The sequence below is a fragment of the Aphelocoma coerulescens genome, chromosome 5 (assembly GCF_041296385.1).
Source record: "Aphelocoma coerulescens isolate FSJ_1873_10779 chromosome 5, UR_Acoe_1.0, whole genome shotgun sequence".
NCBI classification, from domain to species: Eukaryota; Metazoa; Chordata; class Aves; order Passeriformes; family Corvidae; genus Aphelocoma; species Aphelocoma coerulescens.
This window is the reverse complement of record NC_091019.1, coordinates 50,066,846-50,092,545: the sequence shown is the minus strand read 5'-3', so window position 1 is coordinate 50,092,545 and position 25,700 is coordinate 50,066,846. Positions and strand designations below refer to the sequence as shown.

The 25,700-nt window shown below is 39.9% G+C and overlaps 1 protein-coding gene across 4 annotated transcripts; it reads right to left on the bottom strand.

Annotated features, from left to right (window-relative positions):
• Positions 1-144: 144 nt before the first annotated feature.
• ZC3H14 (zinc finger CCCH-type containing 14) lies at positions 145-25,269 on the bottom strand. 4 transcript variants are annotated; one of them, XM_069018043.1, is made up of 17 exons: positions 24,621-25,269; positions 22,951-22,993; positions 19,616-19,730; positions 16,655-16,695; positions 16,105-16,300; positions 15,348-15,768; positions 13,721-13,881; positions 12,530-12,630; positions 10,199-10,354; positions 8,683-8,757; positions 8,087-8,243; positions 6,330-6,553; positions 4,177-4,297; positions 3,118-3,254; positions 1,995-2,089; positions 1,038-1,144; positions 145-424 (listed from the first exon to the last, which is right to left on the bottom strand). In XM_069018043.1, exons 3-17 carry the CDS (start codon positions 19,705-19,707, stop codon positions 418-420), a joined length of 2,091 nt encoding a protein of 696 aa, XP_068874144.1. In that variant the 5' UTR covers positions 19,708-19,730; positions 22,951-22,993; positions 24,621-25,269; the 3' UTR covers positions 145-417. The 4 variants fall into 4 exon arrangements, with proteins under 4 accessions (XP_068874144.1, XP_068874143.1, XP_068874145.1 ...); XM_069018042.1 differs by lacking the exon at positions 24,621-25,269 and adding an exon at positions 23,756-23,842; XM_069018044.1 differs by lacking the exon at positions 22,951-22,993 and having other exon boundaries at positions 24,621-25,265.
• Between the last annotated feature and the right edge of the window lie 431 nt (positions 25,270-25,700).

Sequence of the window (25,700 nt, the reverse complement as noted above, 5' to 3'; positions counted from 1 at the left end):
GGCACTGTACCAAACACTTGCTGGAAAAAAAGTACTTCCAGTATGATCCCAATACATGCTTTCTAAGTGCTTCTGCTGCCCCACTTTCTTCTTCAATACACCAAATCTTCAATAAGGAACATTACCCAAACAGGACACAAAATGTGCTTTGAAGGTTTTTAATGGAATTTAAAGTAAAACTTTTCTTACACAGATGTTTTTTTCTTACAGTGTAAAAAAAATGTAAAATTGCCCAAACTTACAAACTTGGAAAATTAGAGACATTTCAAGTATGCAATCAACCTTGTTTTATGAAAACAATGTATATTCAAAGTCCAAAATGCATGAGTCTTTCCTAGCATCCTGTGCCCTGGTGGTTAATCTTCCTGTCCTCTACTGTCCAGAGGAGGCAAAGCTCAGTCCCAGGTTGTATCATATTCATTCACTGAGGAGGAAGAAAAAAACAATTCTATAAGGAACAATTCTACCCCTCTGTAAAGATGATTTAAGAACTGCTCTGTGCCCTACCCTGTAATGGTTAAAACCTTTGCAGATGGGATTAGCTGGAGTGAAAAGATCATTAAACCATGTGAGGGTTAGAACAGGCCCATAGCTGCAGCTTTGGGAAGTTCGCTACTGGTTTATGAAATCATGGGTAGATGACAGGAAGGAGCTGCTCTGCCAGAAACAAAGAAGCAGCTGAACCTGTTGTGGAAAAGACAGTTCAGACACAAGATAAAACAAGGGTAAAAGGATTTTCAGCTTTATTCAAATACAACTCAGAAAACACAACCTGTCCAGGTCAGAATTCCAGTGACTCTGCCCTATCCCAGCTGCAGGGCACTTCTTTATCAGGGTTGCATCACATTAGTTAATGTTTATACAACTACAGTGAAACAGCAAAGAGTTGTCTTTAAAAGAAAGCTGCCCACAAGGGGTATCTTTCTTCATACAATCTTTCTTGTTCCTCACACACATGACTTCTGTGAGTAAAACTACATTAGTAATATCATAATATACTTTTTATTGTTCTTGGTTAGGTTTAGAGTGTTTCTCACCTGGTTTGAGTTCGAGTCCATTTCAAGGCGTGGCGTGGAGGTACAGCAACGGTGGGATGGTAGAAAGTGCAGTCTGGTCTCGTACACTGTGTATTAAACCTACAATGCTAAAACAAAAGTATTTCAGAAGAGGCTGCTCAGTGCTGGCTGCCTGCTCTGAACACACTGAGCTGCACTGCAACCTCATATTGCTCTGTGACACATCTGACCTGCAACTGAACCAACACCCTCCTCCACCAGTGCAACCAGCACAACCCAGTGACACAAAATCCTTTTTAAAAAGTACCAACTACGAATTTAATGCTCCCAAACTGCCACTGCACTGACAGGTGGAATTCCTTTGCTTTCAAAGGTTCACAAGAGTTCAGTTTGAACTGAGCTTTGTGTACAAGTTGGGAGCATGACCCCAGCATTATCTGAGGAGGGAGAAAGGCCAAAGTATCTGGCTAGTAATATCTGAGCACAGGTATTTCAGCATTGTTAGGGCTAGAAAAAGTACTAAACTTCCTGGCTTAAGATTCAGGGACACAACTCTGTAGAAGTACCCAAGTAATAGACTGCTGTAGTATATAAATTACATTGATACACTTTAGGGTAACTGGGCAATCTTTAAAGTTTTTGTATATTGCAGCATATCTGAAAGAAGAGTCAAGAGTCTTGAGACACATTCCTTCCAAACAGGCTCTTCCTCTGCCCCCAGCATCGTGGCTGGGCATATTTTGAAAAGAGATATGGCCTGTTTCAAGGTCCCCAGCAGCATCTGGTAGAAAGATTACTTAGAAGTATAATTTTTCAAATTCCTTAAGTCACTAGTTTTGCATATTCTGCTTCTAAGCAGAAGTTAAAGTGTGAAAAGTAAAAGCAAAAAGTGTTAAATCCTAGTAACCTTTCCTGTCCCAAAGTAGCACATTTCAAGTCTCTTTCTAGAAAGGAAGGAAGATAGGAGATTTATCTTACTTTTGGGTGGTAAAATGGACACTCCATTTTCTTACAAGCTGGAAAAAACTTGCACAGCGGACTACTGGAGGATATGGACAGTGTGGGCAGGGGTGCTGGTAGTAGAAATGAAAGGAACAGGAAGTGAGTCTGGATCAGAATAAATTGCCTTTTTAAGACAGCTCCACACAACCTTAAATATATCAATCCTTCTGCCAGAAATGCCATTTTATAATACACCAAAGTTCAGCAACAAATACAGACAGCATATCCCAATGCAGTTAGTGGATCCTGGAGTAGAGCAAGGCTATCACGTAATCATTTAACTTGGTTCTTCACCATTTCAGGACAGGAAGTACCATGGTCAAGGCAAAACTTCCAAGAAATTACACAGAGATTCTGGTTGGCAGAGAATCGCAAATGTTAAATTTAGACAGCAGCAAGCTGTTAAGAGTTTCAACTCACCGGACTGAAAAGCACAGGCACTGCACTTTCCAGGAATACAGAGGAGCTGCTGGAAATGACACCAGAAACAAGCACATTGTACTTGGTTTCTAGCAGGGTAACAGAACTGCACTGAACTGTGACCAAGGGCTAAATTACTTCCAAAAGATCATACAGCAAAGGCCCTGCACCTCGGCACGGTTCAAAGGCTCAGCAACACCAACCTGTATCAAACACAGCTATTGCCTTCACCGAGTAACCTCACCCCAAAAATCATCATTACACCAACTTCACTCCTACACTGGCATTAAAGAAAAAAATGTTCAGAGGCAGAAGCCTCTGTTTTCAACGTGTGTTACAAGCCCTTGGTACAACATGTGTCCAATTTAAGAAACAAATCTGAGTAAAATTGCAGTGCTGGCTAATCCCTTCAGAGAAATGGGTAACTTGTGCAAGTCACCACTTGGCCCTTGCACAGACTTCATATGGACTCTTGCATAAGAGCATTGGGGGATTTTTCTAGTAACAGTTTTTGCAGTAACACTGGATTATTATTCTTCATCTTGCATTAAGAGTTGTAAGAAAATTAGGTCAACTCAAGCAAAAAAATGTTTTTTCATCACTGTCAGTTTCTGTTTCCAAAAATACTGTTGTCCCTTCAGCACTTTCATTTAAAGCTCAGAAAACAAGATGAGCTCACCTGGTTTAGGAGATGGATGTGGGGTTCGTCGACTGGCGTGAGTGTAAGGACAGTCTGGCTTAGTGCACTTTGCATCATATTTACAGTTTGGATGGATGAACAGGCATTTATCAGCAAATTTGCAGTTAGGAAAAACTCTGAAGGAAAAGAAATTGAGTCAAAAGCTCATACCTGGAGCAAAATCCCCAACATCTGTTACACACAAAAGCCAAAATATCACAGAGGTGCAGTGGAGCTCGGGCACATGTTGGCTCCTTCCCAAGTGGGGCACGTGGTTTAGTGCACGAGCTGTGCACCCACACACCTGCACTCAGCTTCCCCTCCTGCAGCACTCCCTCCATGCAGTGAACAATTCAACCACCTCACTCTCAGGGCAGTTTGGTCTCAAGCTCCTTAGTGCAAGCCAGGACACTCTTAGTGTGTGGCACAGAGTGGCAAAGGCACTGTGGAATCAGACCTTCCCAGAGAGGGGTGCAGAGTTCCCTAAGTAACACCTTTTTCTCTGAAGAGTTTTATTTTGAATTTAGTTACACCAGATTTTAAAGGATAATTCAAATGTCCAAGTAACTGAAGTCACCCAATCTGGTAACAGGTACCTCAAAACAGACATTGTTTTTCTAGACGCTGCTTACGGAAGAGAAGTCCGAGGCACAAGGGCACGTTCAAGAGTTTGCCTTTGCTTTCAAATTTAGAACCCACAATCCCTGCATTACTATGTAACGATATCCTAAGGTTCAAAAGCACTGTGACAGCTGGCAGAAGAGGGCCTGTTCTTTTAAGACACTAATTCCTGCATCTTTAAGCAACTCAGAAACACCAGCCTGTACTCTAAACTAAAGCTTTCTTCTGCAAGGGCGCAAGCTGCCATCCCTGTATTCTGACACTTGGGAGACAGGCATAAAACAGAAGGAACTACAGTATGATAAACAAGCTCCGATCCCACCCTGACAGGCTTGTGCCTGTCATCTACTGAATTTCTACTGACACAGAGCAGAAGTTTGTAACACCGGAATAAAAATCAAAACAGCGTATCAAATGGATGAGCTCTGTACTACTCACTTGCAAGGTAGTGTGGGGTGATGGTACACACATTCATCTCCATTTTTACAGGCAGGCCAGAACTTGCAGCGCTCCAGCACCTTCTCCTGCTTTTGTAGCATACTTAAGTCTTCCATTTCAACTAGGAGGGGAAGAAAGAAGAAAAAAAACAACCCCAAGCTGGGATCTTTATGATTCTATAAGCAATTTGGTGTAAGCAATCTAGCATAATCAAAATTCACTGTACTTCTATTCTTTGTTAATCAAAAAAGTCATGACAGTACAAGTTTATGTACAATCATATTTTCTGAAGAAAATTTCCAAAACCATAAAGTGAAAAGTCATAATACTGGACTGAAAACTGCCTTTTGGTGATAAAAGATTGAATTTTCACTGTTTACAAGCAAAATAAATCAATTTTCTTTGCAAATCCAAACTGATTCAAAGACTTGAGCACACAAGACAACTGAATCTGAGTTATGACTGTTCTGCTGAGCCATGAGTTGATTATAGCCATGCTTCCTTTCTCCAAGATACTTTTTGCTCTAGAAAATTATTTCAAGAGATGAAAGTTAACAATCAATTTTTATGCTAATCAGATTTCTTACTATGAGGGCATATACTGAAAAAGAACCACTTTCATGTAATTTCTTCAGACACTTCAGTTCTGAACTGAACCCATTCTCCAATCCAAAAAGTATTCTAAGAAATTCTAAGCTGAATTCCATACCTTCACTACTCTTATGGGAACATAACTCCCATAAGAGTTTCTCCTATTTAACATTGCTTTTAAAACCTTATTCTCCACACTCAGACAATTGTACATGTCGCTGTTGTCTTATTTTCCCAAATCTGCCTAAACCTTTGGCTTTTCAAAGTTTCCCAGGACTGCCTAGACTCCCCTCTCTGATCCTACTAATAACACAAATTGCTCCAGCTTCATTCCTCATCAGCCTCATTGATGCCTTCTCCTTGCAACACACCAAAGCCAAATAATGTTACCCTGTTGTAGGACCACACTGGCTCGTACAGATCACTTCCACACAGATCTGATTGTGTGTGAACTTCAGTCACATCCATGCTACTTCACAGGAATCCTTAACAGAGCTAGGACTGTATTGGCAACACTCTCCAAACAGCTTTGGTGAGGAGTGTGAGGCTACACCTGGAAAAGCATGGATTTGCAAGGATGTACTCTAATGACCATTTCTCTGTGCTAGTGAAGTGCATGGATATACAACATTCCCTTAATCTTTAAGACTGCCTAATATGTGCAGTACTTCTGCAGCCAGGATGACTGAAAGGACATGGACTTAAAAGATCTTTTGCTATGGTTCTCTCATAATTGCATTACACATTTACAGCTGGATCCATGAAATTTAAGGGATCTCAGTACAGCATCAAATAGAGTTCTTTATTTAGTTCAGAAATTTGGATACACTGCTACTATGGAAAATAAGGATCTTTATTTTCTTAAGAAAGCTAGCTAAAAAACATGAATCCAAGCAAAGCCCTCAGGTTTTGTATTCAACACGCCCATGACAAAACAGTAGCCTCTGTGTTTTTCATCACCATGTCAGCATTCTAAACAATGCAAACATGTGGTTCAGCAAGCAATTTCGCATGTTATTCAAAAGAAATATAGAAAGAGAATGTAGAAACTGTCATGTAAAATAATGCACTGTTAAGTTCTACTTTCAAATTCTAGCCACTGGACTCTACCAACACCTTACACTTAACGGGCTCTTTTTGATGTCACAACCCTAGACAGAAACATTAATACTGACATATTTTTAAAAGTTCAAGGCATGTCAATATGTTAACTGTAACATCTCCTGTCCATCAGCACAGGGACAAATCATAATAGGTCAACCAGAAGCAGCAATTTCTGGCAATGAAGACCAACTACATTTGCAAAAAAAAAAAAACACCCAAATTTTACCAATACTGAGATGTGTGGAGAACTGCCATGTGCAATATTGCTCTAGTACACCAAGATAAAGGCTTCTTAAGAGGTGGTCCCACTAAACTCCCACATTTCACCTGCCTAAAGAATATTCTAATTTGAAAAATAAACACCATCACTTTGGTTTCTTAAGACTCATATATCCAGGAGGCGTAGCCATGATCAAAGCAGCACACCAGTGTTAGATCCTGTTGGTCAGTATTATTACCGTCACAGTTCTCCAGCTGCCTGGTTACAATTTGCATCTGCTGTGCCCGAAGACCTTTTAATCCTCTGCCAGCACACATGTGCTGGGTAACTGGCTTTAATCCTTCCATTATACACATATCTTCCTCTTCCTGATCAGAAAGGTATCCTGGTGGACTGGGCACACCATCCAGCGTCACAATGAACTTGGGACTAGCAGGTTTCTCTGGCTGTGCAAGCTGGTCTCTATCAAACAAAAGAAATGTAGTAAATTTAGATTTTCTGACTCAAGAGGTTTGAGTGAATGTGAGTGGTGCTAGTAAGTGAAAGCAGTACAACCTTATCAATAGGGAGTCAAGTGGTAACAGACCTTCTTTTAGTAATTACTGGTAATGCACTCCAGTTAACAGTTTGCCTTCTTGTCTCCCTGAGGCACTAATAAGAGCTACAGCTCTCAGGTACAGTCTGTTCATTCAGTCTGTTGCATTCTGCTCAACAGACAGATCCAAAAGCTCATTTACAAGCAGTCAATCCTGTGGAATTGACAGTTTTGAGACAAAAAAAGAGGGCAAATACCATTCTTGGAATTACAAACCTTCTAACACACAAAACATGTGTCTCCTCAAAATTACTGAAAAGCACATTATGAAACAGTGGTGTAGAAGTTTTTAGAACTAGGATGAGAGGATTGAAATACTAAGAACTTTAACACCCAGCCTGACTGGGTGTCAGTCTAGCCTAGTGTCCTGTATCTGACAGTAGTCAGTGTGGATAAGAGGGAGCATTAAAACAGGGGACAGATACATTTTCTCCAGTCTTTCACCACCCTATCCATTTCACCTGAGGGATTTCCTGAATGACAGGTAATTCTAAGTATTTGGAGAACTGTGGAGTTCTCATCTTTGGCAAACAGCAATGGGATAAACTTTGCTTCTCTATGAAATGAGGCTAAAAGCAAGTACACTGTAGAATGCCTTTAAGGAGAAACCAGCACATTAAAAACATCATGAGCTAAAACTTCCAGATTGAAGCGATCAGAAACTGACCTATTCACATGCAAAAATTCACCTCTCTCATGTAGCACAATCACAGCTTTCAACTGTGACATTGCCAAGTTACCCTTTTGGGTTTATTTGCTCAGTGTTGGTTTTATTTTCAATTAACACAGGCTGCTGAAAGCCACTCACAGAAAGGAAACACCGGCAGCTTCTCAAGCACAGCAGCCCACATGATGAAGCTCATCACACTGATCGGAGTGGCTTTAACTCTTAACAGGTAGGACTATTTGTTACCTGGAACTTCATTTGAGGCTGACATGAACTTAAAGCTTCTCTTGGTCAAACTCTCCCATAAGGAGGGCTTAAGTCATTGTCCAGGATTCACCACACTCAATACTGTGTTAGAAGATGTTTCTTAAGAAATGTAATCCAAGGGTGAAACAGGTATAAAACTAAAGGCAATTTAAGGAAAATGACTACTTGACTAAGACTTCAGAAATCAGAAAAAAAGAGCAGTACTTTTCAGGTCCTTCTTTTTCTTTCCTGCAAATCAAAGACATGCTCAAGCTCAGCTGAACCTGGGATTATTTTCCATTTAGAAGGATTTCTGAGAGGCTTTTTGTCCCTGCTTTTTTCCTTCTGCTATTCAATGTCAGTCCATTTTCCGTGATTTCACACCTCCTGACTGGACTGACAAAGCACAAGTACGACCAAACGACTCCATCTAAACCACAAACAAGCAATTTGACTAGTAACAGTCCTAAATGAAGTAGCTTTTTACCTTGTCTGTATTAGACGTCCTGAGTGAACTCGCATTGCCTCTGTGCCCTTCTTGCCCAGTTGCTGATTCTGTGGCGCCATTTCCTCTGATAATCTGGGCTTCTTCAGGATAAATGACCGAGTATCTGAATGCACCATAGATTCTGGGTCACAGTAATCTGCATTGGGAGAAAAATTACAAAGAAAAGAGTAAAATAAGGAGGTAGTTGTACTTTTAACTTATAGCATATTTTTAGTATCAATTTATATGGTCAATAAGCTAATTTTACTGTTTTAATTTCTTCCTAGTAGCTTCCAGAAAACATTTTTACTTCCCTGTTAATTCCACAGAGGTGGATCAACAGAAGCCATAAGTCATATTAGGCCAGATCAGGAATTTTTGTAAATGGAATGGCTATGCTAAAACAGCATAGAAGGGAGTCCACCCCCCACCACAATCGCTCATTCTTTGAACAGCAACCAATGTAATGCATTCATTCCTCAGAGATGTAGAAACTAGAAAATTGTAGAAATCAGTATACTTAATTAAAAAGGAGCATCTTAACATTAACTGGCAAGTAATACAAGATTTGAAAATAAAAGATCACAAGACTTAACCCTGAGTCACTTGCAAGGTATCTTCAATCATAGGATCAATCTGAAGCCGAGAAGAAAGCTCCTTTTGTTCAATTCCTAAAAAAAAAGCAATAAGAAGCATATTTTACTGCATGTCAACATGAAACTATAGAGAACTGAGGCACACTCTCTAATTCTTTGAATTAAAAAAAAAAATCAACAACAAACATTCACACTCTTAACAACAAAAAAAAGCCATTCTCATTATTATGAACCCATTTCTCCTTGTTTCAGGAACAGTAACATGGCAAAATCCAGGTACTGTAAGACACTACTCATTCCCATAATCACTGCTCAGTACAAATGAAGTCTGTGGGCACAGCAACTGATGAAGGCCAAGTTCTTCCTCCTCGTTTGTAGAGGAGTTGGCCATTCAGAGAACACACACAGAGGAAAGCAACTAACCAGGTACTGCTTTTTGGTCTTCTTAAAGAGCTGAAACAAATCAGAGCAGCACTGTTCTACATTTGAGTTATGGTTTGAAAAATTTATTTTTGCTCTCTGTAGATTTCCTAAGCAAGCTGTCATTTCCATTTCAATGGCAAAAGAGTGAAAATATTTAGCATAATTATTTTCTGTGCATTAATTCAAAGGCTGATAAAGCTTTTTCTTACATACTTTACAAACACAATTTCAACTACTTTGTGGTGGCAGAAAGATTACAAATACATCTAAATGAGAAATAAGCGACTGCAAATATCTTTTTAAAATAATGAATGTTTACCAATCCTTAACAATGACAAAAATCATACTCAAACCAAATTTTAACCATTATCTAAATATCTAAACACTTAGTAAGTATAAACTAAGCACTTGTTACAGAAATATTTTTTCCCCTGCCTTACTTCTATGAATCCTTGTGACTAATAAAGACAACCCCCCCATCCTTTATAACAAAACCATGCTTAAAAGACACTGACTGCCTTTATATGTTATGCCCTTTAGGAGGTTCAAAACAGAAGTAAAAACCAACGCTGACACAGCTAGCCTGGTATTAGCTGTCCTGTAAGAGCAAATACACTATTCTTATATTTAAACTGAAATATAAAACACTAGAACCATTTGTGTGAAAACAATGTGCTGGAAATACTTCATATGCTGGAAAATTGTCCTAAATACTCTAGAGTATCTTCATTCTCACTTAAGCTTCGTGACAGAATTACTCCTAGAAGGTACTGAGGAAAATATGCAAAGGATGGGGAAAAGAGAAGTTATCCAAATGTGTGTGCTTATGCAAAACTATTCTTCAGTGACATGCCACAAACGCGTTAACCTTCTTTACTTACTGATTAACGCCTCTGAGGTTGTCTCTGTGTGTGTTTGTATACATGTATCTATCTGACATCCATGTTATAGAAAGCTGCATGGTCTTCAGAGCAGTTCTGCATGCAACTTTTGATGCAGACTTAAAAATTAAAAGCATTCCTTTCCTTTTCTCTGCTCAGCCTGTAAAATGACATCCCCTAGTATAAATTCTTAAAGAATATTATCAGATGACCTTGAATTTCTTCAACTGTCTGCTCCTTTGGCTCTTCTACTTGAAGCTGAGAACTCAGAACAGGCAGTCTGCTTTGCACATGAATTACTTCTAACTGTGATTCTTCTGGGCTAATTCGAGTTCTTGGTGCAACTGGAACAGTCTGTTTCTGTGGAACTTTAAATAGAGAAACAATGGCAAATCGTTTACATACTACCCCATCACACAACAGTACTATTTTTAGATATACTGTGCTAAAATACCTCTAATATAAATTCCTACACACACACACAAAAATCCCAAGCATCTGTCTCCACAAAAAGCATCTCTATCTACCTGTAAAATTCTTAGTGTGCAAGCACATTTGCGCATGTGCACAGAGCACCCTGAGTGGCACTTCAGAACACCTATTTGTAAGACAAAACAGCATGAGAAGGATTAGAGCGACAACAGCAAAGTACTCATTCATCCACTTCTACATATAATTAATGTGGTACTAATAGCTTTGAAATCACTTTTCATTCCATCTTTCATATAAATAACCATGGATAATCATGTCTCTTCATATGATGCTAGCTACCCTTTGTTAAAGTGCTTGCAAATAAAATACAAAACTTAATGACAGCAGAATCATAGAATCACTTAGGTTGGAAAAGACCCTTAAGATCACCAAGTCCAACTGTAAACCTAGTCCACCACTGCCAAGTGCACCACTAAGCCATGTCCCTAAGTGCCACATCTACATCTTTCTTAAATATCTTCAGGGATGGTGACTCCACCACTTCCCTGGACAGCCTGTTCCAATGCCTGACCACCCACTCCACGAAGAACTTTTTCCTAACATCCAATCTAAACCTCCACCAGCACCACTTGAGGCCATTCTCCCTGGTCCTATCACTTGTTACTTGGGAAGAGATCAACCCTGACCGAACTACACCCTCCTTTCAGGTAGTTCTAAGTCTCTGCACAGATAGTTGTGGCTTGGAATTTGGGGGCAGCAGGATAGCAGGTTGACTTCTTTGCTTGGCTTCTGGTAAGACTGTCAGACCTGGTTGTGAGAAGCTAAACTCTTCCCTTGGCTGAGTATCAGATCAGCATTCACCTGCTGATGCAAACAACTGAAAGGTACTACTCAAGTACTGGATTCATTATTTATGAATTTACTGTTTTGTTTCACCTGTGTGTTTTAAATTAGTTTACTTCCATATTCCATTCAAAATACTTCCAAAAAAAATAATAAATATTACTTCTGAGGTGGAAGAACCTGCATGATACTTCAGATAAAATTCACAAATCACCTCTGTATTAAACAACAAAGTGGTGCTTTCTGGTCTCTCCACTGAAATATTCTCATGTTGGTAAGACAAACTACAAGATCACCACTATTAAAAAGATCAATAGTTTTAATTGATTTAGAATTTTCCAGCTATGTCTCATTTCCTGCCATACTGCTTTGTACACAGGAAGGAGCTTCCTGCATCACTTCAAAGTACTGTTTCTTACAGTTAGTTTGCAGAATTTGAGAGAGAGCAGGCAAGAGATTGTGGATAGCTTTCAGTCCTACTTCAGATGGTGTAAGAGTCATGGTTTAGGTAGTTTAGTGAATGCTCCTTCCCTGGCAAGGTGTAACGTGTCCTGCTAACGACATGTAGATTTATCAATACCCAATGAAATAAAAGCACAAGACAACAGCTGGATTTGCCCTTCTTCAGCAGAAGTCTCTCCCAGCTAGGAGAATGGAATGCCTACACACAGACAACTGCTCAACTGCTGTGTCAACTGCAACTAAAATCACTGAAACTGAAATTGCAGCCTTGCTGTTAAAGGACAATGTACATCATCATACATACCCTGATACTTCTCAACATGCCCTGATATATACATCAATCACTATGTTCCTTATTATTTTGCACGTCTATTACCCATATCTAGTGCATTTTCATTTTTTGCTGTTTGGCTTTTTCTTCCCCCCCTCTCAGAAGGAAGAAGGAGATTGAAGAAAGGGAAAAGAGATCAAGTAAATAGTTCAAACCACCTGACTACTTCTGATTAATTTCCCCTTGGCAACTATTGACTTCAGAACACTCTGGCACTTCCGTTTTGTATTTATACACTTCACAGACTTACTATCTTGATTAATAAACTTTAAATACCACTTTCCTCTCTTGTTTATGCTTTCAAAATTCATCACTGAACATCAATATAATGAAACAGGACACGGTAAATCCCTCGTGTGTATCACCGACTTGCTATTTAGCATTCTGTCTTACCTCTAAGTGCTATATTTAGCTTGGATTTAAACAACAGAGTTTGGAAATATAGATTAACACAAGCAAAACCAATGCTAATTACCAGTGGAATAATTGGTTGTTTTTGTAACTGATTCCTGTGCTTCAGAGATTGCTTTCAGTATTAAATTCTTATTGGCCTGTTTCGAAGGTGGCAATGAAGGTCTAAAGGAATTAAAAAAAAAATTCATTGTACACGGATTGCACAGCAACTGTATCTATGTTACAGACAAGTATTTCAACAGGTTAACACAGGCAGATTATTAACAGAAATCATCATCTACAATTATTTTATCCAAAACAGTTTTCAGTTTATCTATTATCTCAGTGGATGGAGATCAACAAAATGCTCTAAAAAATGGAAGTCCAGACATGTGATTTCACCTCTCAGCTTGTGCTGCTAAAAAAACCACCCTACGTGTGAAAGGCCCTCTCTGTCATTAATTTCTTCCCACCTCTGCCCACCAGTTACCTGTTGCTATGTTTGTGCTGGCACCAATAATTATGCAGCTGTCCTGAGAAATATGATCCAGCTACATAATTAGACTGACTCTATCCAAAACACATTATTTGCAAAAAAAATGCTTTCTGCTTGTCTTTAACATCAACAATAAGGAAGCTTAAATCAGATAAATGGGCTGTGGTGCTGAAGAAAAATTCAATACAGTGTAGTGTATTAGCTTAAAATAGATCTTACACAAGCTAGCACTGTAGGTCAGTAGAACCATCTCTTCTCTACTTTAAATGTTTTTCCTCTATTGTTAGAAATTAGATACAAAAGATGTATTTTGACTAATGCCTGACATTTAGACAGAATTAAGGAGCAGAAAAAAAGGAAAAACCTCTGAAGACTGCTTGAAAGACACCTTAAAGAACAACTGATAACTGGTTTGAAAAGTATTTCTGAACATAAATCAAATTACTGAAAAATTATTTTACCACAATAAATACCTGGTCTGAAACATGCCAACATTAATATTCTTTTGCCAGTAAACTTTACTCAAATAATGTAAAAATTCACACTCCATTGCATCTTACATGCAATAATGAAAACAGGTTACAAAATCAAAGGTAAAAGAGCAGAATAAACAGGCATCTCATCCACAGAGTTGTGAGATAGTTCAAAAAATATTAAAATGGCTTACTAAATTTTGTCTCTCAATTTTCAGAAGTGCAAACTTATTTCCCCCACTTCCAAAGTTTTCATTAATTAAATTAGTTCTTGAAAACCCAGAATCACTGAGATCTTCAGTACCTTCTTTCTGGCTTTGCAGGTACAGACACACTGCTGGAGATGCTTCCTGTTCGCAATCCATAGTCCTCCTCTTCCTCTTCATCTTCTCCATCATTACAGAACTTTTTCACTTTAACTACCGAGCTCACAACAGGCAGCCGTCTCTTCCTGGAGCTTTCCTCCTACAACAAACAGAGCAGGCAAAACAGCTCATTTAGCATAAATAAGCCAATAAAGAAAGCACTGCAATTCCACCTACAGCCAGGAGATGGAGAACTTCCATTCCAGTTGCACGAGTCTAGGCCTGCACTGTCTGCTCATACAAGTGACTGCATTGGATAATATGAAAATCAGACACATTTACACTGAAAAATCCCATTGGAAACGTAACTGTAAACAACATTTAGGAAAAAAAAAAAGGAAGAAAAAACTCTCAATTAGACACAAATTATCCAACACCTACAGAAAACCAGGGTTTTCCAACAAAATTTATAGCATCCTTCAAGATGAATGTGTTGAAAGTCTTGAGAGGAAAGCGGAATCGGTATAAATGACTTTCTCCTCTCTATCATCTCTAATTTCAGAGAAGTATAAGGATTAATTTCTAGCAATCTGACATATTCCAAAGGATGTTAATTGTTACACAATCAGGATGCTCCAGTTTAGACAGTGCAAAGTCCCTGCTGTCTCTTCTGGACCTTATTAATGAAATAGTAATAGAAAAAAAATACCGTAAGACCTTTCTCAAACATTTGCAGGGAGAGATGTTCCAGTCACTCATCAGTGATTTACGTACAAGTTTAAATAAATCACTATATTCTCATTTGCGCTTCTACACTCTCAAAAACTAAGACACCAGCACGTATCTTTGTAGCGCATTCTAGATTTCCAAATAAAATTCACTGTCCCTTATACATAATGAACTAAGTAGCAGCAAAGACAGAGAACTTTATGAGCAGCAATAAACATTCATGCACCCGCAATCTAACATTCATCACAACATGTTTCATTACAACATTAGCAGCCATAACTATCTTCATTCCTCTCAAAAAAGGCTCTTAATTCAATCATATGGATAGTCTTATCAGCTAGGACTATCCCCCTGCTTGGCTTAGCCTGGCCTCCGAAGTACACAGGGCAGCAATCACCTTTCAGGTTGTCCTTGTCCAACATTAATCCCAAAGAATTCTTAACTGACATGGTTCTAAACAGAATCACCATCATCATCATCATCATTGATGTATCTGGGCTAAAAAACAGCATATCAAAAATCCTGATTTACAGAACTGTGTAAAGCTGGGAGTATACACAGCACTCAGGGAAGATCATGCTGTTTCTATGATCTTAAGATCAGAATTATAATTTCTGATTCATCATATGCTATAATGTGCTAACCTGTCAGTCCAAGTCAATATAACATGAAGATGTACATGGTAATTAACTCTGAGATGCAGCAAGCTATCAGACAATGATGTCAAATTATGAAATCTCTTTTTATCAGTGGACCCAAAGGATGAAATCTCAAACCTACTGGTACCAGTGACAGAAGCCTTTTGATTTCTCTGAGGTCAAGATTTTACTGAAGTGTACATAGTCATTTACGTTCCTAACAAGAATAAACTTCTGCAATACTTTAGCTTGTACCAACCTCACTGCCCACTTTATCAGCACCGAGTTTGGAGGTGGGTCTGTGACCTTCTGCTAAGCTGCCAAATGCTTCTGGATTGCACAGCTGGCCTGTTTCCAGAGACCTGCAGCCTTGTGTGTCTAACTGCCGACTCCCCTGCAAGCTGCCCTGCTGTGACAATCTGGGCACATGTGCATTGCCATCTGCACTCCTCACAGCGGGTGGCCGGTAGATCTCGGCCGAGGGACGAGAAGAACCGTAAGTTACAGTCACAATAGGTTTCTTCCGTGACAAAGGATTCTCCTGCACAAAGTTTAGGTCTTCATCAATTAGATCATCTGGTTCAGGTTTAATGTCAATTACAGCTTCAGAAGGTGACAATTCCCTCAAAGGCTTGACAGCAGATGTTAAGCGGGATGCAGAACCATCTTCACCAGACTGCCTGATAAAAGAAGAAATTGCCAACTGTTATCTGCGTTCCAGAAAATGAGAACTGTCTTTTAATCAAAGCCAGGAGGGAAGAATCATTAATGTATTATTGTTTATACAAATTTAACACACTGATTGGTATTTTCAGTTTGGTTAATTAATCTAAGCCCACATGTTGCTTAAAGAACTGAATTCTGATTTAATGTTTTTCATACAACAAATTGTAGCAATGCTTTAGTCTTCAAAACTACTTGTATCTTTCCAAGTGTCTGTACTCTTTACAATGTCTACTATACTCACACAACTACTGATGTCTGAAGGTGTGTTAACAAGTAGCCAGCAGCCTTACCTTGAAGCAGCGTTCCTCTGCTCTTGTGAGCTGGTTGAAACTCTGGAGTCATTTCTTTCAGTCCGAGTGCTTGACACTGCAAGAGGTGGCAAGATATCCTCCCGCCTCCTCTCATCACTCACACATGAACTGCTTTTGCTGGAAAGCAGGTTGCTCTCAAAGATACTAGATTCTGAAGATTTTACACTGGTTGGTTCTGTGGAGACAGGTACCTTTCACTTTTACATTAAAGCACAGCAATACAGATTCTGCAATAAATTTAGCTATGAAACTGCAAACGATATTGCACAGGTCTGAAAACACAACAAGCTGAAAGCTGTTTCAGCTGGAAACATCAGCAAGAAATACAGAGAAATACACTCTGGACTCAAAAATAAACTCTTATCTCAAAATATAATGGAATTTTCCTAACAGTCTGGATCCAAAAGACCATATAGACCAGAAATTAACAAAACAGCCTAGAGCTGCACTTTTTTGCAACTCACTAGACATGTAACACTACACAGAAAAAATAAGCCTACCTTCACTCAAAATTAATTTTCTTACTTACCAGTAGTCACAGATCGTAGCTTATCCAAAACACCATGAAGCCTGAAATAGACAGCAGACAGAAGCAAAAAGAGAAAAAGAAAAAATAAAGAACTTTAACTTACATTCAGACTAACCATTTTTTAGAAACCCACTGCCTTTCCCCCTATGACAAGCACCTCATTTATCTAAGACTTCACTTTCCATCAACCAAAGTATGCTTAACCCCAAAAGGGAGGCTCAAAGTACCTTGCCTCCAGTATGTCTTGTACATGCAGGCAGAGTATTTGTCACACCAGCCAGCTATTTTTGGCATTTAGTTGGTTTACATAATCAAAGCCAGTACTTCCCACCTTTCACTACCATCAGTGGAGTTAAGTACCAAAAGGATTGATTCAAAAAACCTGTTAGAAGCCTAAAGCATAGCCTAAAATTTTACTTGGTATATGAAACTTTAATTACACAGCAGAGTCAAACAATTTTAAGTACAAACTCATAGCATATAAGATTCTCAGATTTTTCCAGCATGCTTTGTAAATACCAACCATACTCTCTGAGACACACTGGTGAGCAAAAACGTTTCAGTGAGGTACCAAATTTGCCCTTTGCCTGTGAAAAAGGCACTACACTGAAGTAACACAGAAAATTACAGGGCTTTAATATAATAAGGCTGCTTAAAAATAGACACACATTACAGTGAGGAGAAATAAAAAAAAAAACACCCAACACTTGAATGCATATCTTACTTGGAATTCAAACCTGATCATGGGCAAGTCCATAATTTAGGCTGACTATTAGGAGCTAAGGGACAAGAACATATTGAAAATAAATTGAAAAGACTGCATGTGAGGATAAGGAAGGCTTATACTCGTCCTCCTTGTGAGCTTTCACTAGAACACTCGTCAGCTGAGCTCTGGTGATGTAGATCAGTTTTCACACTGACCTCAGGGTAACTGATCTGATACTTGGTTCAGAATAAGAAGTGCTGGCCAACCAGCAGGACTGCCAGGTCTGTCACAATTGCTGCAAAACTTCTGCCAGAAGGCCCAAAGCTACCAGATACAGAGACAAACCAAGGAAGGTATATCTTGCTGAGTACTGTGTTTAACCAGTGTTTAAGAACATAAATATTCTGGATTGTCTTTACAAGAAACAGAAGTATATAAAACTCCCAACTACAATGCTATGTAACACTTTTCCACCAGTCCCCTTACAGCTTACTGCACAGGTTTCATCTTGTCTTTTTTTCCATCCTTCTTTTAACCAACACCTACTTCTACTTTACCTGATAAAGCACTCTGACATTGAGTTTGTATTGATATATACATACATACACACATATATATTAAAAAATGAGAATACTGACTTAGGGTTAAAACAGTCACTGTGCTTAAAATTTAAACAGGTGTCAAAATCAGCTGGCAGTATAATATTTGCATATAGTCAATACACCATTTTAAATATACATATATAAAATAATCTTGATTTATCTGCTGAAATATTTTTCTCTACATATTTTTTCAATAAAGTTCTAGTTTCATTTACAAAGCCATGAAAGTGTTTTCTGCTACATATTATCCTGTTCTTTCTTACTGTGTATCAGGATTCAGTCAAAACCATAGTACAAGAGCTACACCCTCATCCACTTGTAAACTTCACTCATTTGTCTGATTCCTAAAACTACTGTGAGAAAGACAACTGCATGACTTCCTGATACAGTGAAATCCAAAAGTTTCACCTAGGCAGGCCACAAAAGGCAGCAAAGAAATGCATGTGCAGTTTTCAAAAAAGACATCCACACTTAATTGTACTCCTTTATTATATTTTTGACAAATGCGCAGAAAAAAAATGAAATCTGCGCAAGTAAACTCAAACTGTATCCACACAAGTAACACCATCACCTGGAAATCCATCAGTTTAAATAGCTAATACAGTGAATTGTAATAGCTAGAACTATTTTTCATTTTTTGTCAATGTTTATGATTTTGTAACAGCCAGTTTCTTTCTGCTTTTTAATAACAGAAAAGCTCCTAGGAACTAATTACACAGAAGAAATATTGGAAGTGAATGTAACCTGTCAGTATGAAAATGTCAAAGAAAGCAAACTGAAAAAGAATAAAAATTGTAATATTTCTCTCATCTATACAAAACAAAATAATGTTCCTTAAAGCTCTATTAGGTATGAGATTCAATAATAAGATTAACTTGAAAAAATACACAACTCTGAAAGAAACAAAAATCTCTAGAGTCAAATGTCTGAAACATGGATCTACTTACAGGTTTCTACGGTAAAACAAATTCAGTATTAGAAAGTGCATGATAAATATAATAGCTAAGTTTGTCGTGCAGCATGGAGTAAATGAACCTACACTGTCAGGAGTTGACAGTAGAGCTGAAATGTTGCTAACTTGTCCTGCTCACAGTAATTCTGAGGTTCTACTTTTGGTTTTTAGAGTTGGGTGGCAGTAATAAATAAATAGCCTGAGAGGTGGGAATACCTAAGCATTTGGTGCTAAGCCTTGTCAAAGACAGTACACAGAATTAGATCCACTGCTCATCTGCCCTGATATAGTAATTCCCATGCACAACAGCAATCTGAAGCACTGTTAGCATAAAAGCAAACAAATTGGTCTTTTACATCTAACTGCAGTGAACAGTGCTCTCATGCTCACAGTGGGTTTTGCAGGAATAATTTTAAGTCAACATACAGCCCTCGCTTACTTGAGCACTCCATTCACAAATCTGTCTGGCGCTTAAACAAACAATGTAAGTCCTCCAGTCCTTTGCCATCTAACTATCACCTCAGAAGCCAACTGCTGCCAGACTAAAACTGATTTACTTATTAGACATGCAAAGTAGAGGTTTTCATTAATGCAAATTACATAATGGGAAGATATAGAAGTTTTTTGAATGTTGGGTGTCACTTATAGAAAGCAGTCCTGGCTTACTGATAAGAAGTGTGACAAGCAGCTTGCAAACATACCAGACAGTAAACCTGACAGTATTGTTTCCAAGGAAAAGGGAAAGGTCTTCTGTCATCTGCTCTTGACTCTTCTTATTGGCCACCATAACCATAATATAATCAGGGAGCTCTTCATCTAATAGAAAGAGAAAGATGTTGTTTTAAAGTATAATAAATCATGGAAGACATAGCAAACATCTTTAAACATGTAACCAAATTTTTTTCCAGTTTTACTATAAAGACTCAGCAGGCAGAGGATTAGGTAAGCAAATTAACAAGAATTCCATTTCCTCTGAAGTTCAATACAAGTCTCATCTACATGCAAGGAATAAAAGATCAACTCACAAGAGTGTAAGCTGAAGATCAACATATTCAAAAAGTGAGTAAACACAACAGAAAGAAGGACAAGATAAAAGAAAGCCACTCTGCTGCCTATATCCTTTTTCTTGAATACTAGCAGACATCTACAATATTCATCACCTCAAATATTACCAAATACAGCACCTTATCCTTGCCAAATTTCCTTTAGTTACAAAAACTAAACAAATAAATACCCATTTCTGATAGGTGCATTAAACAAATCAAAATTGTATTAACTCCCAGATTTTCTACCTACAAAAATAAAACAAACCCCAGCAACCTTGAGAGCGCATTTCTATTCTGTAATGTATGCAATTTCATACACAGTGAGAAACCCATTCCCTTGAATACAAGGTATTCCCACTCATCAGAGTACACAAGAAGGTGCTTAGAACACACCATTAATACATTAAGGGTTTGGGGAGTTTGGCATTTCACTTTGGCCTAGCTCTGGCCTCTGCTGAAGGACTGACTGAAACAATTGTTGCTCAAAGGCATTAGTTGGGCTTCCTGAGCACAGACTCCAATTTAGTTTAATCAAACATCTCATGCTCTCCAATGCCACTCCATGGCATGACATGAACATAATAGTAAGTGAAAACAGTTGGGAAATACACTTCCAATTATGAATTTGAACCAAGGCACTAAACAGCTGTGCTTACTTAATCAAGCTAAGACAGTACACAACACTTAAAAGACCTAAAAAATGAAAAATAGAAATCCAAAAGAAAAGAATTGCCTTTCTTCTATGTCTACATACACTGTAAATAATTTATCTCTACCCTAGGCTACAGAAATAACATTCACACATTGCACCTGCACTACCACTACTCAATTGTCCCAACATAACCCATTCCTAGCTTAAACCCTAACTTCTTTTTGGTGGCTTTTTGTTTGTTTGGGCTTTTGTTCTTGCTGCTTTGTGTTTGGGTTTTTTTTCAACGTAAACTACAAGCTGCACAAGATGGACTGATGTTCAGACCTAGGAACTTAGAATGAATTTTATTTATTGGCCAAGCTGCTTTTAAACGTGCTAAGCTCTTCAGGTGGTTCAACACATGCTAAAGTCAAAAGATATTTTAAGTACAGGTAAAAACATAAGTTAGCACAATTACTTGTAACAGTATGATAGAAGGAAAGAAACTTTCTCAGTAACTATGTTGGCTTATGCCAACTTAAACTGCGTGTGAAACTACAGCCTTTTGAAAAATTTCCTAGCTGATGAATAATTAACTGTTTCCATTTTGCTTCAAATAAATGAGTATTTTCTTTGTAAGATCTACACCACAAATTTCAACATATCCTGTTGTAGAAGACTTTTTGAGAGAAAAGAACTAGCAGTTACAGAAAGAAACAAAAGCACGGTTCTTGTGCAGAAGCTAGAACGAGGGAGAACCAATTTTTTACTAGTTATCTGAAAGAAGAAATTGAGAGTTTTTGTAAAACATTACTTGAAAGGTTGCCCAAAAATACTCTAGTCAAAAAAAGAAACCTGAAAAATCACAGAAATTTGGAAACAGTGGTTTAAAAAGAAAAAAGAGGGCAAGGCAAGTCAGACTTGGCAATAAGGAATATAAAGTTATTTAAGGAAGTTCAGAGGCCGACTGAGAAGAAACTGCAGAGATATTGTATGCTGATCCTGGGAATACAGGAAACCTGTCCTCTGAATTCAAGAGACAGAAGGAAAACAAAGCAAGAATAATCAGTTGTAGATGGAATCAAAAATGGGTAGTATTCTACCAGCATCTTAGTATTAGAGACAAGAAAGATTTTTTTTTTCAGAAAGATGGGAAAAACCAAAGAATCAAGGACTGAGAAGCTGAAACCTGGAATGATGGTAAAAAAACCTGAACAAACAACAAAAAAGGAGTTACTTAAAAAGACAAGCTTTGAGACAGTGAAAAAAGACGATTTTACAACTAAAAATTTCTAAACACAGTTCCTTGGCACCAGCTGAGTTCAGAATGTCAGACCATAGGTAACTCTCTTCTATGGAGCCAATACATTTTTCCATAAACACAATGCCTCCCTTGAAACAGGAAAGAAGATGAATTCAGGCTCAAACTACAAACTTTGAACTTGGCCCTGCAACTCACAGGAACTCTAAATTATAGTCTCAATTCCTTTTCTTCACCTGAAATCCAAGAAGCATCACAGACAATAACAATGCAGCTGCAGGACTGAGGTATTGTGTTTCCAACAGAATGCTGTGTTGTGTTATCAGCTTTTACTGCTGCAGAAAACAGCTGCTCTGAAGTACAATATCCATTTAATCCCGGATTCAGAAAAAAACAAAGAAATCCACAAGACCACAGACATTCGCACTGCTCACCCCTCCTGTCACAAACCAAAATAAAATCTCCCCCTGCCTCTAAGATACATGTATTTTATCAACATTAGCTCAATGTAGCTTAGTCTTCCCCTTAACAGTCAAGCTCTTACATTTTAAATGTTTGTCCCACAAAATGTTTCTGACACGGCTGTTTAATTTCCTAAGCCACTCATTCATCTTTGTCTTCTCTCCTAATTTTGACAAACACCTCACCCTGAATTCAAGAGCTGTTAAAAATATGCCTAAGAAAGACTGATTCCATCTCAGAGTGGTCACAGCTAACTGCTTTGCAAAGCTCTCGCTTTATATAATGCTTCTCCTAACGCTTCAAAGAAATTTCCTTAGATACTCACATCATGGTTTTTCTTTCAAATCCCTTGCCACCATTTCTAAAGGGGAAGACTATGAGACTGACTTCTTAAGTTATTTTCTTTTAGTTCTTCATATACTTATGTTCACATATGGCTTCCTCTTATGCTTAGACTATAGTATTTTGTGAAGTACATCTCTTTCTTTCTTACTAGTCCAGCACTTCAGGTAATTCTTCTCATGCTTAAGGCTTCTGTATGCAGTAGCACAAGTAAGTTCCATTAGCTAAGCTGTTTTTTTCCTTATGAACCAAAAACGACCTAGAGAAGATTGCTAAACACATGGCAAAACTTACCAACATAAGCCCCCAGCTCCTGTAACTTTCCTTTTATAGCACCCTAAAAAATAATGAAATATTATTTAAGGGGTGGATCAACAAAGTATTTCTAACTACAAAGAGGTGGGAGGCTTAGCAAAGTTTCTCTCATTAACTGTTTGAACACATTGGTTTAACATGTTAACTTTTTCTATTCTCTGCTGCTCAGGATAGGGACGTTCTAACAGCGAGGGGCTGACAGCAGAGTAACGGAATCCCACACTCTCTCCCATACTTCCGATAGACCAGTTCCTGGCGCTATCATTCAACCTCCAAGTGCCAGCTGTTCTTTTTTAAGCAGAGACCACCCGGCCTCATAAGGTGCAAAGTAAAAGAATCTAAAATGGTTTGATAAAAGGTCATTCCCGGCTCAGCAAGGAAACAAGAAACCTGCCAGGATTTCCAAACTGCGACTGCCGAGTAGGAGCCGCTGACAGGCCCTGCCGCTACCGTGGGCTCACTCCCGGCCAAGCTGCGCGCCTCCCGGGCAGCCCCGGGAACGGCCGGGCTGTGCAGGGCGAGAGCCGCAGCCCCGGGACAGACACGGCACCTGGCAGCTGCCCGTCGGGGGACAGGGGTGCCCCGACTCCGCTTCCCACACAAACGACTCTCCCGCTCCCGCCCCTCCCCAGGGAGTCCCGAGGCCGAAGGACCCCGCCGCCCGCAGCTGTGACGGGGGCCCGGCCGGAGCCCGGTGCCTCAGCCGCCGGCCGGGCCTGCCCCCACAAGCGGGCCCGGCCTCCTGCTGCGGGCGGAGGGAGCGACCCGGCGGCTTCTGTCTCACCCGAATCTTGCGGCTGATCTCGGTGCCGATCTCCATGGCCGCACCGGGCCGCACCGAGCCGCCCCCGGCCCGCCCCGTCCCCCGCGGCCCCGGGCCCGACTCCCACCGCCGCCCGCGCGGGTACCGAGCGGCGCTCGGGCACAGCGCGCGGCCTCCGCCGGCACCGCCCCCTGCCGGGCGGCGGCCGCACCGCCCCGCCCGCGCCGCGGCGGGACCGCGGGGCAAAGCGAAGAGGCGCGGGTCGGATACACGGCTGAGTGGGTACGGGCCACAGGGCCTGCTCCCGACGGCCCGAGCGGGGAGCTAGGCTAACTGCGAATGCCAGAACAACAACTACGACGTTATTTTAGTATTAATGCTCTTTCTCCAGAACTACACAAATTGAAGATTCAGGTATCTGTTAAAAAACGAATTATGGTATAGCCATACACAAAGTATCCAAGTCACTTTTAATGCCACGCTACAGCTATATAGGTTTCCTGGTGCCCACCACAGCCACTGTATCACCTCCCTTTCTCAGCAGGGCAGGAGAGAGAAAATATAACTAAAAGGCTCACGTGTTGAGAAAAAGGACAGGAGAGATCACTCACCGATTACTGTCAAGGACAAAACAGACTTAGGGAAATTAATTAATTAATCAAATCAGACTAAGATAATGAGAAATAAACCCAAATCTTAAAACACCTTCCCCACACCCCTTCCTTCTTCCTGAGCTTAATTTTACTCCCGATTCTCTACCCGTCTTCCCCAACACAGGGGAACAGGAATGGGGGTTATGCTCAGTTCATCATCTATTGTCTCTGACACTGCTTCCTTCTCTCCTGCTCCCAGTAGAAACAGCCTACCACAAAGACTGTATACTCACTGTTCCAATGTGGGTCCTTTTCACGGGCTGCAATTCCTCACAACATGTCCTGCCATGGGTTCTTTCCACGGGGTACAGTCGGTCCTACAGGAACAGGCTGCTCCAGTGTGGGTCCCCACAGGGTCACAAGTCCCAACAGCAGACCTGCTCCAGCATGGGCTCAGCTCTTCACAGGGCCACAGATCCTCCCAGCAGCCTGTTCCAGCTTCCTGTGGGAAGCACGGGCTTCCCACAGGTTCCCAGCCTCCAGGCATCCGTGTGCTCCAGTGTGGGGGTCTTCCATGGGCTGCAGGTGGATCTCTACTCCCGCACTGACCTCCGTGGGCTTCAGGGGCACAGCTGCCTCACCATGGTTTTCACCACAGGCTGCAGGAGAATCTCAGCTTTGGCGCCTGGAGCATCTCCTCCCCCTCCTTCTGCACTGACCTTGGCTCCCGCGGAGCTGTTGCTCTCACATATTTTCATTCCTCACTCTGGCTGAAATCTGCTTCTGCGCAACAACTTTTCTACCCTTCTTAAAAATGTCATCCCAGAGGTGCTACCAGTGTCGGTGATGGGCTTGAGCTTGGCCTTGGCCAGTGGAGGGGCTATCCTGGAGCTGGCTGGCATTTTCTCTATCAGACATGGAGGAGGCTTCCAGCAGCTTCTCACAGAGCTACAAGGAATCAGTTGCAGGGGGAGGAAGAACTATGTGAGAAAAGCCCACAAGGTACACATAACAGTAACCAAAAAATAACGTTTGAGCCAAACAATTTATCTTTTGCACCACTGCCCCAGATTAACTTCAACTGATTTAGTGAGTACTAATGTTATAGAAAGCCCAGCCTACAGATACAGGGTCTTTTACAACTAAGGCGACTGGTTAAAATAAACTCCAGGCATTGTAGTTAACAGCTGTATTAATCCCTTTCTGCATCACTGTTCCTAATATAAATCAAACACCATACAGAGATAGCTTAGACTAATTATTGCTAATTATCTGAGCCGTTTGCCTGATTCCACTTATAATATATTGGTGTTACAGTGAGAGGGAATCAGTAACAAATTAGTTTAATTACACCATTACATTTTAACCTTTAA